The 17,999-nt window shown below is 42.0% G+C and overlaps 1 protein-coding gene across 1 annotated transcript in view; it reads left to right on the forward strand.

The window, feature by feature from the left end:
* The window catches only part of snd1 (staphylococcal nuclease and tudor domain containing 1), a 180,094-nt gene that overhangs the window by 38,188 nt on the left and 123,907 nt on the right, over positions 1-17,999 (forward strand). The window contains exons 12-15 of the mRNA XM_079656361.1: positions 3,404-3,504; positions 6,147-6,257; positions 7,775-7,847; positions 13,816-13,957. Coding sequence (XP_079512487.1) covers positions 3,404-3,504; positions 6,147-6,257; positions 7,775-7,847; positions 13,816-13,957 — 427 coding nt within the window. The remainder of the gene's footprint in view (positions 1-3,403; positions 3,505-6,146; positions 6,258-7,774; positions 7,848-13,815; positions 13,958-17,999) is intronic.

The following is a 17,999-nucleotide window of genomic DNA, read 5'->3' on the forward strand; positions in this document are numbered from 1 at the left end:
GGAAGCCACTTACAGCAACTTCATTTTTTGGGAAAAAGTAGTTAATAATAATAATAATAATAATGACTTTAAAGATTCAGCTTATTGGCTAAACAAAATATGAAAAAACTTTGACATATAACTATAGGTTGAGATATTTCCAGCAGCAGTCCAACATCACAATAATGTATCCAGTCATTTAACATATGTGATTTTAAAATGGGACATTACGCAAAATAAGTACTCGTACTTTTGACTTTGAATTGTAACAGAGTGTTTTTACACTGCAGTATTTCTAATTTTACTTAAAAAACGTCCACATAAAACTGTTATTACCCGTTCAAGCATTTTACAAACATGTCTCCCTGTGCTGTTGTTGCCTCAGTGTAACAAAAAACATTCTGTCTCACACTTGTCCTGCTGTCCTTGTCCTTATCACTCCCCCCACTTTCTAATCCAGCCACTGCCCGTCCCGCCTCACGCCTCACGCTCCTCTGGGGGGGGTTCTTTATAGATAGCTTCGCCTTATCAGGTGATCGGTGGAGAATGGGTCTGGAACGCCTCTAGTCTAACATCGCTTGGTCAAAGTTTATAATCTGTCATCACCCCACTTAATGGGGAACTACTGGTTTCAGAGCTTCCTGTATTATTTTCTGCTTGTGGGCTTCAATCTCATCCTGAAATCTGCTTTTTTTCTTTCTGCAAAGGCCTTTTCATTTTTTCCCATTTAATTTCATCTAATGTTGTCCTCTCGAAGCCAACTTTCATTCTTCCTGTTTTTCATTGCTTTGTTTGTACCACTTTTCAATTACCCACGCCTGGCAATGCTCCGCCATTAAACTGAAATGTAACCAAGAAGAGCCCGAATGGGTTTTTTCTCTCTTCATTTGAACGGCTTCACTTTTCAATAAAGCTGAATAGACATGAAACTATGTCACTATAGGGTTATGACGAAATGAACAGCTTTGATGTGGGAGTGAGGATAAAATAATTTCCTTCAAGACAATGAGGATGGGTTATTTGCATGGTTACAAAATTAATGACTTTGGCAACGAGAATATTGCATAATATTCTACGGCTGACGAGATCACAAACCAATTCTGTTACTGATTGTACGACAGCATTTGAGGGCTATTAATTTACATTACACTGCGAGGGGATATTTATTTTGTAAGCTAATACCATTAGGATTATAATGCTGTCTCATAAACGTTGAATAAAATGTGTTGGGTTGCATATGCTACTGCTAAATGACTACTTTAAGTATGATTTAGCTAGATATATCCTTTCCTCCGTGAGAACATCAAAAAACGTTCTCAATCTTACACCTTTTCATTTTTGTGCTATGGAAGTTTCCGATACTCTTGTGTATGTATGGGCGCAGTCCTCCATCATCCATATCCTGGTTTCTTTTTTTCTTTTCTGTCTGCTCTTGAAAAGCAGATGCCACTTCCAGCTGAACGCCACACTACGGCACATCTATTCTGCGTTGACAGGAGCTCTTCTCTCCCCTTGCTCCCGTCACCATGTTCCCATCCCGTCCATCTAATGACAAGCCGGCGTCGCTGCGTGTCCTGCTCTTTCATGTCCTTGTAATAGGCCTGTCTGCATTGTCTCTATTTGACTTGTGTCTACGCTTTGATCCACTGCCAGATCCCTACTTTTTTACATTTGTTTTTTTTCCCATCACACTTGCTTGACGCGTATATTTTAAACCTCCAATAGTCTGTAGATATACAGCTGCATCCCTGCCGTTAGCGTCGTCTGTCTGCATCTGGCCCACAGAGCAGGCTTTCCCCGTCACATCCCTGCGGATATACATATACGCACACACACACACACACACACACACACACACACACACACACACACACACACACACACACACACACACACACACACACACACACACACACACACACAGCTGAGTGACACAAATGCATCTTCATGGTGGGTGGATTGGAGTCCATCCCCAGGGAGCTGCACAGTGTAGGGTCATTTGGGTTCCATCAATGTTCCCTCTGTGTGTGTTTGTGTGTATTGTCCCAAACACCCACAGTGTGTTAATAGCGCTCCCCTGGGGACATCTACAGTGCTCCATGATGTGATTCACACTGACTGGGGATGACCTTGAGAACTAGGACACACACACACACACACACACACACACACACACACACACACACACACACACACACACACACACACACACACACACACACACACACACACACACACACTCACTAGGGGTTTCACAACTACCAATATTTACTAGTCGACACATTTTTCAAAATAGTAGTCGACTAGTCGTTACGTCATAATAAAGACACACAAAGAGAGGTGTACAACTGTATTTTATATTGGAACTCATACAGTAACATTAAACACTGCATTTTAATTTGTGTTACATGGCTGAGTAAATAACAAACAGTAACTGGACTCACCAAAATCGACAGCAAAAAACTCTTGTTTACATAAATGCCACGTAAATCCAGTGCGCAACACTTTATTCGCTGTCCTCCACGATAACGTCCACCTTTCCATATTTTTGGTTTGGTTTGAACACCAACGCATCGAGATGTGAGGGAAGGAGGCTTGACCGCTTTCGGGTGACAGTGTTGCCTGCCAGGGAAAAAACCCTCTCACTCGGGGTGCTTGTGGCTGGAATAGCCAGGTAGCTTCTCGAAAGCGGGGGAAGCGGTGCACGTTTTCTGCCCACCACTCCAGTGGATTATCCATTGTGAGGATATGCGGTGTCCGCTGGCAGTAATCCCGTAGCTCAGCACCCGCATCACTGTTGACCCGTGTTTTCTTGCTGCTCGTCTGCCTCTGTTCAGTGCTGACGCCGGTCCGTTGCTCACTGGTGCTAGCATTACTGCTAGTGCTAGCTGTCGGCAGCGGGTGTCTCATCTTCAGATGGTTGCGCATAGCAGATGCATTTGTATTGTACTTCAGTACAGCTGTACACAACTGACACTTCACTGTGGAGTTGGTTACATCTTCGTTGAAGTACTGCCATACATAAGAATGTCGGACGTGTTTTGGAGCATTTTGCAGCACCTCGTTTACCTCCATTTTTTTCCACGACTAGTCGACTAGGGCCTACAGCGCCGACTAGTGGTAAAGGTAGTCGACTAGTCGAATAGTCGATTAGTTGGTGAAACCCCTAAAACACACACACACACACACACACACACACACACACACACACACACACACACACACACACACACACACACACACACACACACACACACACACACACACACACACACACACACACACACACACACACACACACACACACACACACACACACACACACACTTCAATTTCAGAACACATTTTACCGTTACTGTTTCTACTCTTTCTCAGTACTTGTTGCATGTTTTTTGACGTCTCTTCTCTTGCTCCGCTCCTTTAGGTCAATGTGACAGTTGATTACATCAGAGCAGCTACCGGCCCAGGAGAAAGCACCCCCGCATTCTCAGAACGCACCTGTGCTACAGTCACTATTGGCGGCATGTAAGTACCACACTGAATAATCATCTTTCATTAAGTGTAGTCTATTCAGGATATTTCTCTATTTGCTAATTGTATTTATAAAAAAAAGAAGATAAAATATGCTTTACTGATCCGAATTTGTGACATTTTCTCGTCACAGCAGCAGGTAACAAGGCATTGCACACAATGTGAAAAGTACAAAAAAACAGACATAAATAGAAACATCTCAAAATAGAAAATAAAACAGAACTTCAAAGTTAATATAAACATATTGACCAAATGAAGGGCCAGTTACAGCCAACAGAATATAAAAGTAGGACATTATTAACATTGAGTGTGCAAGAAATGGCATATTAAATCAAAATCAATGTACAAGGTATAGTGTAAAGACATTTTACACAGATGGACATCTTATGGTAATGATTTAGAAGAGCTCACTCTTTAGTAAATCTTTATATTTTCTATTAGCAGTACACGCATGCACTATTTTGTTGTGCAATTGAACTTCCTTGTTTATTTTCTTTAGTATATTGTGTGTTGCACTGTTAAAGGAGCCGCGGACATTTTCGTGGCAATCACCTCCACTGTGGCTATTTGATAATAAAGCCTTAGAATCATTTTGAATCTTAAAATATATAAAACACATATAGGATTTCCCTTAAAACAATGTAAAGATAATAACAAAACGTACCCCTCCAGGTCCCCAATCTTAAGCACCCATGCCAGAGGAAATAGCATTATGAGACTGCTACCAACAAATCCTACATATTGTGCCTTTAAAACTTGAATTAAGGTTATGTTACCAATAAGCTGCACTTCCACGGATATCATACAGCATCTAATTATCAGCGTAGGGGGCTTCACTAGCACATTTATTTTAATTACAACAGCTGTGTCCCTTTTGTAAAACCTAATTCTTCAGATGTAAAAGAACATAAAACAGACAAAATTGTAAATGCTAAGAACTTGTAATCTCAGCGTGAATCACAAAGTAAGCTGAAAAGGCTTCTTTGCGTTTCCATTTTCACAGGAAGTGTCACCTCAGTGCAAGCAATTATTTTCTATCTACAAACAACCCTTTGAGGGAATCTGGTTTATCTGTCAAACACGGACTTTCCACAGTACCACTGATCTTCTGTTATTCAAATTACTCAGAGGTTTCAATTGAAACAAAACCGGATGGAGGAGCTTTAATGCCGCGTGACTTGAAATAAACCATCAGAAGTCCGTTCTCGCCCCAAACAGTACGGTAGTTAAAGGCCACACTTATCTTCTGCGTTCTTCTGTCTGTCTGGCTCTATGGCACAAAGCAGAGTTATATGCACACGATACAAATGGATCCCTGTTGGTCATCAACAGTCATGTATCTGCATGCATACACAAAGGTCAGGACCCGACCTCGTGACCAGTCAGTTCCTCCCCAGCATTAGCCAGCTGCACGTCCACTCCGCTCCACAGTGAACAGTTGGCATGCCCCCCCCCATGAAGGCTGAGGTCAGGGGGGCAAATGCTTTCAACCTTTTACATCATATAGTGTATTAAATATATAATTTCTCTGCTTGTGGTAAGAGAGTTAGTTCTTGGCTGCGCATCTATGAGAAGAAACGGGCTCTGCTTGAGATTCATTAAGCAGTGTGAAGTCATAAAGGTTAACCAACCACAAGAAGACAGGAAGTAGGGGTGAGCAATATCACCCTTAAATCATTTCACCACATTTGTGATTATTTTTGCAATCACAACTCGATTTACAATATGCCAAAATTACTGAGTTTTTAAAATAATGAATTATGAATTATTGAAGGACTCACACAATTTCATTAGAATAAGTCTCGAACATCTGATATACTTTATTGATCCCAATTTGGGATTCTTTTTTTTTATAGTTTTTTGTTTTCCACATTACAGAAACAGTATGCCTCAAATATTCTGCAAAAGCTAAACCAAATCTGTCTCTGTTTTTAATAACTGTTTCTGTAAGTGCACATTGAATGTTCTTTTAACCTCCATAATATTTATATATTTACTATTATTTAGTTAGCTTTGCTTTAAATGATTTGAATAATAACTGTATTATATGCTGGAATACCCCAAACAGGAAGTCCTCCCTGTATCCCAATGATTCAAAATGTCCTTTTTCTCATTTATTTCCGCTCTCTCTTTTAAACAACAAATCCAATTGAGTGTGAAGTGTTGATATCGGAAAAGGGTCACAGAAAACATTTGATTAGAGACAATAAAGTCTATAACATCATCATGCCTGCAAAGTGGAGACAGAAAGATGCACTCAATGACACAAACTCACTTTTGAAGAGTTTACTTCATTTCTTTTGTCCGCACATCAACCAGAACATCGATGTCCACGGGCTAGCCACTAAGTGCTGCACTAAGTACAACAATACTCTCCTCTTTCTGCCCTTCATCCTTTCTTCTTCAGTACATCCATAACGCGGCGAAAAAACGGTTAGTCAAGTGTGCAATGTCAACATTTAAGTGACCTTTGTTCATTTGCTAAGCCACCGTTGGGATTCGTCATGGTTTTTCTTCCCCCCGTTGAGCTGGCTTATTTAGGATTCAGTGTGAAGCCGAGCCGTTTTGCTTGTTGGTTTTTATTAAAGTAATCTCTCTCTCTCCCCCCCCCCCCCCCCCCCCCCCTCTTCCTACAGAAACATAGCCGAGGCTCTGGTCAGTAAAGGCCTGGCCACATGCATCAGATACAGGCAGGATGACGACCAGCGCTCCTCCCACTACGACGAGCTGCTTGCCGCAGAGGCTCGGTGAGACACACACACACACACACACACACACACACACACACACACACACACACACACACACACACACACACACACACACACACACACACACACACACACACACACACACACACACACACTCGTTAACTCCTTCCATCTCACTTTCACCTGAGCCTTAAAGACAACATTTTGCACACTAATCTCTTTCACAAAACATTTTTACACAATCACCCATCCACGATTTCTGCATGACCTTGAAAAATGTTGCTCTTTGGAAGAGGAAATGAATTGTTATGACCTTGAGGCTTTTTTTTTTTCTTCTTCCAAATTACTTTTGCTATTTCATCCATTCATGGCTCAGGAGAAGCAACTCTAAATAATAATTATTACTATATAAATATCATTACAGGCACCATCATAGGTCACAGCTCATCACAGATCCACAGGAAAGATGTTATTGCTCTCACACATGCACACATCTTTCCCCCTTGTATCATTATTTGATACATATAAACATACATGCCTATACATGCAGCTTCCCAAGCGCCCTATCAGAGGCTCCCTTTACACAGGCCCTATGAATATAAGGATATGGAGGTGCAGTGGAGAGATTTAGTACAGGCTTTATTGCTCTGCTATAGATTAAGATCTGCTGGCTATAGGTAGAGCAGATGCAGCCTCCTTTTATTGGACTCTTCCCCCCCCTCCTCCCATGCAGTGTCACTGCCCAGCCGCCCTCCTTTTTCTACTCTCACCTCATCTTTTTTGTTGCACATTTTGTCCTTATTTCTCCTCCTTTTTCAATGTTGTCCTTCTTTGGCCTTGCTCGCCTTCTGTGTCCCTCCCACTTCTCTATCTCTCTTCCTCCCCCCCTTCTCTGTCCCTGGCGAGGTGTTCTTAGAGTTGATGAGAGGTTTCTGTCTATAGCCTCCATTTGTATTTTTAGTTCCCGTTGCACGAGGTCAACGACCTGCAGTCTTCAATAAACCTCCTCCAGGCTATTAAACGCTTATATACACACTCTGCATAAATGCACACGCTCCATCATAGAGTCAATGACCTGCTTCCCAGTGACCCATAGGTGGCATTATCCCACCCCTCAACCACAGTGGTTATCTTCATCTCAGCTGGCCCTTGAGGCTTTTTAAATCGCCGGTCACTAGCACCAGTGATCATCGCTAAAGCCCTCGCCGGCACTATACAAGCAACCCATTTCTCCCCATCCTTCCATTCTAACAATAATTTCTTCTTCATCATAATTTCTTCTCCACCATTTCCACTTTCATCTCACGCCCATAGATTATCTGAGCTGGGAAAAAACCCTCCCCCTAGCACTTCCCGTAAAGCCATAATGGCATTTTCAGCAGTAGGGGAAAAAAATGGTTTGAATTGACTTCTTCACAAAGCCACAATGGCTCCCTCTTTGTATCTACTGTGATTACTCAAAGAGCTCCCATTTCTCAAGGTCTGCTTGGCCCGCAGCATTATGCTTTCCCCTTGTATTATGATGATGTTTGAGCTATGTTTGTGGTTTGTAGGGCCATCAAGAACGGGAAAGGGCTGCACAGCAAGAAGGAGGCTCCCATCCACAGAGTGGCTGATATCTCTGGGGTAAGTGTCTCATTTGCTTATGTATGCAAAGGTTTTCTTACACAAGAGAATAAAAGCTTATGCCAGGATAAGAATCCTGAAAAAAATGTATTGCAAGGTGCATTTACACATACAAGGCATTTGCTTTGGTGTATGATGGTGCAAACATAAGAAAATACATTGTAAGAGAAGGTTACAAATATAACAATTACATTTTTTTTAGCATTACAAAAGAATAAAGACAAGTATTTACATCAAATTGTAATATACAAAAGAAAGGTAAAAAAATGAATATATGACAAACTATTTTATTTTATATAAAGTAGAGGGCTGTGCAGAGATGTGCAACATTTATTCAGGGAGATGAACATGGCTCACCGTATTAAAAAAGAAAAGGACAATATGTTGTTAACATGATGTGCATTATGATGTGTTACATGATGTGTAACTGAACGAGCATCTCTCAAAATGCACCTTTTTTTCTAAACCATGGACTCATTTACACACTCGACTCCCATGACACTCAAAGATCATCGATGCCCAAAAGCTACCGCCATGTTCCGCCACATGCAGTAACTCTCAGGAGACGATCCATAATCCTCGGCTCGCCACCCCTTCCCCGATCCTCACAGCCGGTTTCCTCATCTTACAGAAACTAAGCGGCCTCTAAAAATAATCAGCGCCATTAATAAAACCATCAGCGGTGCTCGGTCCTAGCTTGTTTACGTGTGCTCAGGGGCTTGATGGAGGCATCATTTGGCTAATGAAGCCTGATTGGGAGTGCTCACAAAATGAACATTAGCGCGGGGAACCAATAAAATCTCTCAGTAACAAGTAATGGCCGATTGGTACGCATTGTTTCGAAGCGTGTGTTTGTTCTCACAACCATGATCCCCTTTGTGTTTTCTCTCTTCATCTCACGCTCGCCATCTTCTTCAATCTTTAAAAGTCGGGCATGTTTGCGTTAAATTATTAATTGCAAAGACATTCCTGACAACAGTTAATTTTTGAAAGGAATCATTTCCTTTTTCTCTCTTCATTTTCACAAGAGATTTGGTCCTACATGGCTACAGGCTGCCCCAGTACACTTCTATACCCTAGTGCAGTCTTCATGAAGTCGCTATAGGCTGCATTGTCGTAGCTGTCTAACATTTTCAAACTGAGTGGTTGGCTGAGATGAGCTCACATGGAGGGCAAGGCAGTGTAAATGTGCTGATGGCGCACGCACGCACGCACAAAACTAACGGCCATCAATGCTAGCTAGGTAACAAAAATGTCTTAGTTTTAACAATACATTTTCTCACCAAGTGGCTTTCTGCTGCTTTCAGTATACTGCCAGAATACAACAAATTCCTTGTTGAATAATTTTTTTTTAATTTAATTTTTTTATAAAGGAAATGATTTACAACACCCTTTTATTGAATAAATGTTTGAACTTAGCAAGCCTAAACTCTGTCACAACATTCAAAAAAGCCCTCAAAACTGAACACATTTTTTACAATGTCTATTGATTGAAAAGAGATCACCAATATTGCAATTCAAATCTCTATTGTGACAATATGACATTGCAATGATATAAAACAACAAAAGTAACGCAAACGCTTTGACATTATTTCATTTCAAACCTTTTTAAGAGCCTTTTATACATCTCTCTACTTCCACCAGCTACCTCCTTAAACATTTTCATAAGCCACTACATGATCTACAGTGAATGACTCAAAATTGAACTTGAGAAACATTAGCATCTCATTGTCTCTCCCACAGGAGCTCTCTTGTAGTACTTAGACTCGTAGGCTCTAGAGAGACATTTGGTTAAATTAATCAAGCCCTCTTTTTCTGTATCAAATTGTAGCTCCACCAGATTTGCCGGTCATGCACAAGCCCTGCAGGTTGCTGTTGAAAGTGTCATCAGCCCACGTTGGAACAGAGGCATTCAGCCAAGTTATTAAAGCTCTTTAGCACCAACAGGACTTTAGTGTCCTGCTAATAACACCGACACGGCTCTGCATTACCGCTCTCAGATGTTCTGCTGTTCCACATTGTCATCATCGTAATCTCCCTGCGCGTTATTGTGTCAGCAGGACAGATAAATTCCCGGACCTTGTAAAAAAATAATTATGACAGGGAATTGTTGTGCTGACTGAGCAGCCCTGTGCTTTTTCTTCAGGGGTTTATAAGTGCATTTTACACTTATAAACCCCTACAACTTAACTGACCACTTTCAATGTGCAGCAATGAATATATGCAGGGCGAGGGAGGTGCTCAATAATTAACTTTAATAATAAGAAAAAGCAATATCTACAACGCCAGACATCTCACTCATTAAAAACTGTCTTAGTATTCCTAAGAACTGTCTCAAGAGTTCAGCACCAGACTATAGAGAATGGCTGAACGCTATATGTATAGGTTCAGCCATTCACTGTTCTCTAAGGATATAAATGTTTAACTGTCTGTAATCAGATAGATAGATGTATAAATAACTAATTCATCCCAAATTATTCTCTCATAACAGCAGTGTCCAGCATTACACAAGTTAAACATATTTAAAGGATAAGATACCATTTTAAATTTGTTCTTCTACCTTGTCCTTCTACTCCACTACAATTCAAGGGTAAATATTGTGCTTTTACTCCACTACATTTATTTAATACCTTTAGTGACTTTGCAGATTTGGATTCATAATGTGTAATAAACAACACTTAAATAAGACTTTAGTTACACTTGGAGTAATAATAATACAATTAGTACTTTTACTCAAGTACACAATCTGAGTACTTCTCACATCTTTGGCGGCAAGTATAAACAGTACAAATTAAAATCAACATCAGCAAGTATATACAAATTCACAATAGAAAGGACATAAATTAGTATGTAAGTAATACACAATACAAGGATAATATTGAATAAATTACACTTTAATGAAAGAAATACAAGTAATGAGAAAAAAAACTGTGCCAGTAACCGAGCACACACACTTTACATTTTAGCATGATTTTGCTGCGTCATGCATTTCTAACAGTGTGTGTGCGTGTGCCCATCTAAACCCTCCCCTTATTGTGCCAGCCCCATCAGTGGTGTAGGTCAGTGCCATTATGAGCAGCTCCTCCTCTCTCCAAGTATTCCCAATAGGACACCCAGGGTGTGTGTGTGTGTGTGTGTGTGTGTGTGTGTGTGTGTGTGTGTGTGTGTGTGTGTGTGTGTGTGTGTGTGTGTGTGTGTGTGTGTGTGTGTGTGTGTGTGTGTGTGTGTGTGTGTGTGTGTGTGTGTGTGTGTGTGTGTGTGTGTGTGTGTGTGTGTGTGTGTGTGTGTGTGTGTGTGTGTGTGTGTGTGTGTGTGTGTGTGTGTGTGTGTGTGTGTGTGTGTGTGTGTGTGTGTGTGTGTGTGTGTGTGTGTGTGTGTGTGTGTGTGTGTGTGTGTGTGTGTGTGTGTGTGTGTGTGTGTGTGTGTGTGTGTGTGTGTGTCCCCAAAATAGCAACATTGCCCCCCTTCTTTTCCCTCTTTCTTTTCCCTTTCTCCTCTGTGCTACACGCCCACACACAACTGTACACGTGCAGCCCCCCCCCCCTAATAGAAATACACACTACCATACGTCAGCATGCTTCAGCTAGGTTTGCTGAAAGGGATTATGTACATTGAGTGGGATGCAGTCACAAATAGCGCAGAGATAGGTTTATAAACATACGGTGTAGGAGATGAACAGAGGTGGTGGGAGGAGAGTGGATAAAGCACTTGACTCACCTCGTACCTCTAAAGGTTGCATAATGAGGTCCTCTCTCATGTCTCTTCCTTTCTTTTTTTTCTTAAACCAAGTTAGACTGCACGGCCCACTCACTGCAGGTGCTGTGAATGTGTTTGTGTGAATGTTTGCTTCTGTTGTCTCCCACTCGAGAGGCTATTTCGGACCGCAGTGGGTGGAGTTCAGGTGGCGCTTCTTATGGCTAAAGCACGTACCCTTTTGCTCACAATGTGTTCTAGTCCCACCGGTGACTCGGGATGCATCTGTCTCTCTTGCTGTTGCCGTTTTGTGTCGTCTACTAACACAAAAAAAAAAAGAAAACTCCCAAAAATGTCCTATCAATGATTTCTTAAAACGTAGAAACCTTATTTTGTTGGATCTGACTTTCCTAGTTTGAACTTCACTCCGATCACTGCCACACGCAGACACACGCAGACACACACAGACGCGCACGCACACACACACTCTTCCCTGGTCCACGACTCATTGTTGTCCCTAAATGCTCACATATTCATTTATTCTTTATCGAGACCGAATCTGCCACTGCACCACCAGCTCTGCCTTGAGCATAATTTAACTCTGCTTGTAATTTTGGCACGGGCACAACACAACAACCTAGTGACTCACTGTTGCAGACAGAGACGGAGGCAGGAGGGGACAGAATTTATTTTTGATTGCACAAATTAGCAGACGTGTCACAGAGGAGCGGACTTCATTAGGCCAGAGTGAGATTTATAGATTCCTGATAAAAGCCCGCAGATGAACATATTAAGTTTGACTTTTTTTTTGTGTCTCATTTAATTAATTTGTTTTCTGTCGGTGCTGTATACGTGTCACACATTTGGTATCAAATAATTATGTTTTTTTTTGTGTTCAATAACTTGAAAAACTCAATTTGATATCCACGTTGTTTTTCTTTTGAATGCATCTGATATGAAATATTGTTCACAACAGTGTTTCCGCCAGGGGGGCCTCTTGTCGTCATTTGACGGCCTTATTCAACTCGGAACTCGAGCCGAGGGCGTCCCAAAAAAAAATCGCGACGAAAAAGAGCAAGGACATCCCTCTGTTGGAGGGGCAAAGGAGCCTGGTGGGATTCTTTTCGGAGTATTGAAGATCGTTTCCCAGACATCGGCCTCTTTTCAGCTTTTTGTATCTTGGACAACACGCTGCCTGCCACAGGACAACACGCAACGTGCGTGATTCTGATGCGATGAGCGGTGGAGCACGCGCGTGAACTGCGAGCACCGGGGCCTCGCAGCGGCGAAACTGAGGCTCCGTGATAATATCTGTGAAAGAGCCGGCTCTTCTTCTTCCAAATTATCCGGCTAAAAGAGCCTTAGTTCCCATCACTAACGTAAAGAGTTATTATCTATAAGGGACGGCTCAATTCAATTCAAGTCACGTGACACAACGTGACGTCGTCGTCCCCCCCGCTCTCGGGGTGGATGCCCTCTCAGCCCTGGTCTGGCGGAAACACTGGTTCACAAGATTGGTGTCATACATTTACACATATTTTGATTTTGGGGCCGATCGAGTGGGCGGGGCCTGTGGGGATCTTCCATTTAAAGTGAGTGATGTTTAAAACTCAGTTAATGGGGCTTCCACAAACAACAACCAACATAATTATTACATTCAAATGAAGTACATTATTCAAGTTTACATTAACTTTGGATAATAACACGGGAGAAGTGAGCGGAAGCACTCTCTTTTCCTCTCTCCCTCTCCTGACAGCCTGTCAGTATCTCATGCAGTTCACTGATCCAGTAATGAGTGACCCGACAGTGAAGAATAAACATGTATAACTAGTTTAGCTTGTTCCAGAGGTAGATAAAATAGTTAAGTGAGTTAGGTTTAACTCTTGGTGTGTGTTCTGCTCCGCTCACCGGTCCGTCACAGCGGGTGGAGCTGCAGGATTTCTTCTTCACACGCGTTGCATACCGCTATTTTCTTGTCATTTTCGGACACCTTAAAAAACTGCCAGACTGGTGAAGCCATTATGGCGAGCTTGTTTTGCCGCGCACAGCGAAAAGTGTCATGTATTTTACGTCATGTGATCGGCTCTCCTGATCGGCCTTTACAGAGAGCAGCGATCGATCGGCAGAGGGTGAATATCGGCCGATAACGATCGACGGCCGATCGATCGGAGCATCCCTAATTTAAATACCACGTCCTTATTTACTAGAGAGCGACAAAGCTTATAAAAGGGTCTTTCTTTAGGCATTATCTAACCTCTTTCTTTTTGTCCATCAGGATACACAGAAAGCCAAGCAGTTCCTGCCCTTCCTGCAGAGGGCCGGCCGCTCAGAAGCTGTGGTAGAGTACGTGTTCAGCGGCTCCCGCCTCAAGCTGTACATGCCCAAAGAAACCTGCCTCATCACCTTCCTCCTTGCCGGTGGGTAGAGCTTTTTCTTTGTCCGGTGTGAAGGTCACTTCCTTCTAACCCGCTCAATCTGTGCGTACAGGCATTGGTTGCTGTTATGTGAAGGTTCTTTGACATGTCATTTAGTAAGAAAGTGTTTGTGTGGTGCAAAAATCCTCCACACTCTGACTTCTGCCGGATCAGAGCTCAGGCTTTCCTATCACCTCTCAGCAGGCAGGGCTAACGGGCCAAACGGTGTAGCTGGGTATGATCAGTGCCGGGGTAGTTACTAATGCATTACACATTATAGTTACTTTAAGTGTTGCCTTACTTTCCTTAATTATTCACTGCTGTAAATAACTAGTTACACTACTAGTTACATTACTTTTGGACTACTCTGTAACATCGCAAGAGATGCACCATAAATCAAATGACAAATAACAACATGAAGTTAAACCTCATTTATGCCAGATCAGCACAATTGCTTAATTTAAAAAGGACAATACTGAACACAGACCTCTGTTTCTGCTCTTTGTTTGATCATCAGTTGTATTTTGCTCCGTTTTCATAACACTGGTCCAGGTAGCTGGCAAATGTTTTCCTGTCTGATGGCGGCAGCCCCCCCCCCCGTTACCTTTATCTTGCTCAATATGATATGGAAAGATCGTGATTCCACAGTCAAAACGCCTGTTTATCTCTGCTGTGAGAGTCTGTCTCCTCATCCATGAACTCACGAGTTTAGCGCAATCTTAAAGGGACGTTTGATTTACTTTTTCTGTACTTTGCTCTGTGTAAAGTACGGCAAAAAACGAGATCATTTCATGCTTAGTAACTGTAATGTGCCAACTGCTGTTATCACCAGTAATGGGTTACTCTTCTGTGTTACAGACAAATGTGTTTTGATTACAGTAGCTCGTTCAACTCTCAGCAGGCAGGACTTGCTGGTAAAAGGCGAAAGCTGATGCACAGACCTCAGACCCCCCTCTTTAAACTCCAGGGTCTACGTGATGCGTGTCTCCTTTGACCTCACCTTCCCTTCTCCGCCTTTCTGCCAGGTTAAAAAAGACTCATGCTCTGCTCTCCACGTCTTTTCTCTTTTACCGTAGTGGTCATCTTCATTCGGAACTGGCCTCCGTGTCTAGGTAAAGAGCGATTTAAACTCCAGACGATGGGCAGCTACTATCAGATCAAATGCTGTTTCAACTTAGGAAAAACAAGTAGTATTTTTGTATTGTTCCATCCCTATCTTAGGGAAAGTGTCCCTGTCTCAGGTGAAAGTTAATGTGTACCGCTTGGCATCGTTCAACAGTTTATCATTCTTAACTGTGTTTGTCTTTGCTAGTCTCCTACCTGATGAGCACATTATGACTCGTAAAGAAAATGAGCTACTACCATCAGTTGATTAATCGTTCAGTCAGTTGAATACATCACAATGGGTTATTAGACATTATAATAAGCATTTACCGCCATTTTGTGACTAGACAAATCGATTATCTTTGAAATAATTAGCTGATTAACAGATAACATCAAAGAACAGGCGTCTTCTTTTAGCATTACTCTTGTAGCATGAGACAATAACAGTAGCTGAGGGGTAAGATGCAGATGGGATGAAATACACACAGTTTGATAGCAGGTCTAGTCATTTATTCTTCGCTCCTCGAACGCTTTGACAGTTTGCACTAGCAATAAAAACACTGAGACTGTATCTTTGGCAGCCAACAATGATTTGCACATCCTTTCAGATCATGGCAATGGTGAGAATGCTTATCCCCTTCTACAACGGATGACACCCTTTGTTATAGTCGCCATAAAACCTGTTTCAATCCATCTCCATTTCAGCCCGAGCCATACTGTTCCTCTCCATATCCAGCAGGACAAACACCATACATTCCACACAAACACTCAGTTTAATTATGCGTGGCTGAATTGTCCATGCATTCATTAATTTTTTGATTTGCTTCCGATTGTCTTTGCCGTCCGCTGATGGTCTTTGCGTGATTGCATCCCTTTTGTTCACTGCCTGCTACAAGACGTACTGACATGAGCCGAGACTGCGATATGGGACCATGCAATATTTTTCAAATGCTTGGTTGAAATGTCAGGTGTGCGTGTGAGCTGGTGTTTACTTTTGGAAGGGTTTTATTTAATCAAAGGTTATTAGAAAATGATAAGAAGCACATTAGAGCTGATGGCCTTGGAGCGTATTTGATTAAAGTCGTCCCCCAGAAGAAAAGATTCATCTGCTGAAAATGAGAAGACATATCTCGTCTTTTAATAAACACATTAGGCTGGATTAGCTCTGATAGATACACCTGATCCTCTGTGTTCTGTATGTTTAACCTCTATTCCCATTAGAGTCCTTTATATCACAGGAAGCTCCCTATAGGTGTGTACTGTAGGTGCTTTTATGTCGCCTCATTGCCATTCTTCTTTCAGATATGGGATGTTTACGAGATGAAATATTATATCTGGCGGGTCATAGCCTCTCTGTTTCGATGCATGTATGTTGCACGGTTTTCTTTATCTAATGTAAAGCCTTCCTGTAGGCACAACATCGCCTTATTATTTCCAGCACCTCTAATCTCCAAGCGCTTCCTATCTCCTTTCACTTCCTCTTTCCTGTCAAAGTTATCTTTTCGTGTTTTATTCACCTATCTGCTCCGAGAGCTGTGTTTGAAATGACACGTACATGATAAGTCGGCTGCTTCAAGCCTCTCTTTATATCTGTGTATGAAACGGCAGAAGCCCCTTTGACCTTTTCCCTTCAAACCCTCTCGTAGCTTTGACGGATAATGAGGTGTGTTGAGAGCAGATCCGGTTATACATCTTTCAGATTTGCTCAATATTTTAAAAGTCAATCGGCCAATCTTTATAGAAGCGGCATTTCTATATCATGTTTGGATATAGTTAAATATTTGTAATTGAATACCAAATGTTGAAATCCTTGTAAATGTTGAATGGATAATGCAAACTCAAATCTATAATGCATTGTAAGTCGTCATATTGTTTTATAACCAGAGTCTATGACTTTAATATTTTAGATCAAATGTCACAGTAGGTTATGATTACACCATTCATTTTGTAACAAAGTTCATAAGCTGAGCCCCGTGCTTGATAATTGTACATTTCTCTCAGTAAACATTGACTACAGTCAAATGGAGAATATATTCAAACGGTGTCAAAACAAGTCCTGCCTTACTCATTGGTTTCATTAGCCTCGGTTTCTTTATACTGTATTCATCACAGCCACATTTTTTATTCTTTAACAATGTCGTGGGAGGCCACTGAAGAACAAACTGTTTACAGTAGAGCTGCGAATGAAAGGCAGTAAAAAGATGTAACGCAGCAAGTCAAAATCATAATACTAAACACGCACCACATGCATCTTTGAATCTCATCCACCTGCCTGTTTAGCCAGCGGCGTCTTTTCTCCTGCTTTCAAACATATTATTTGTCCTGATTTTGATACGGAACTATTCATTGCTTTTCTTCCCCAGTGAGGAACCTCAAAGCCTCCCCTTCCTGCTCCTGACTTTTTACTTGATGGATAAAGACATTGGTTATGAAACAAAAAGAGGGGTGAGGAAACAAAGGGTAGCATGAGAAGCCTTTGCTTCAAAGCGGGCCGGAGGTGTTCTCCAGGACTTGAAGGGAAGTTCCCTTTCCTCTCCTCCCACATCACCTCACCTTTCTTCTCCTCGCTCGCTGGCCCGCGCGGTGGCACTTCCGTATGCAAGTTTGATAAAGGGTAAGGGAGTCATCCTGCTTCCTTGGAGCAAAGGGATTTAAGAATGACGCGAAAGGGGGGCTAGAAGACTGATAAAAGGAGGAGGAGGTTTAGCAAGAGCTGTGCAGGCAGACAGGACAGGGGAGGGTAAAAGGGAAAACAAAAAAAGTCCAATCGATGTGGACATAAAGGCCCGTTGAAGCAGTGAAAAGTCCATAAAAGTTTACTAGCTTCAACAGAGTTTCCAATGGAGGCCACAGCAGGTGGAGCGTACTTTTACATTTGCTCACAGAGGTGTGTTGAGCAGCAGTCTGTCGAAAAGATGAAACACCCATCGCTCGGACACAA

This window comes from Notothenia rossii, assembly GCF_949606895.1.
Source record: "Notothenia rossii genome assembly, chromosome: 10".
Classification (NCBI taxonomy): Eukaryota; Metazoa; Chordata; class Actinopteri; order Perciformes; family Nototheniidae; genus Notothenia; species Notothenia rossii.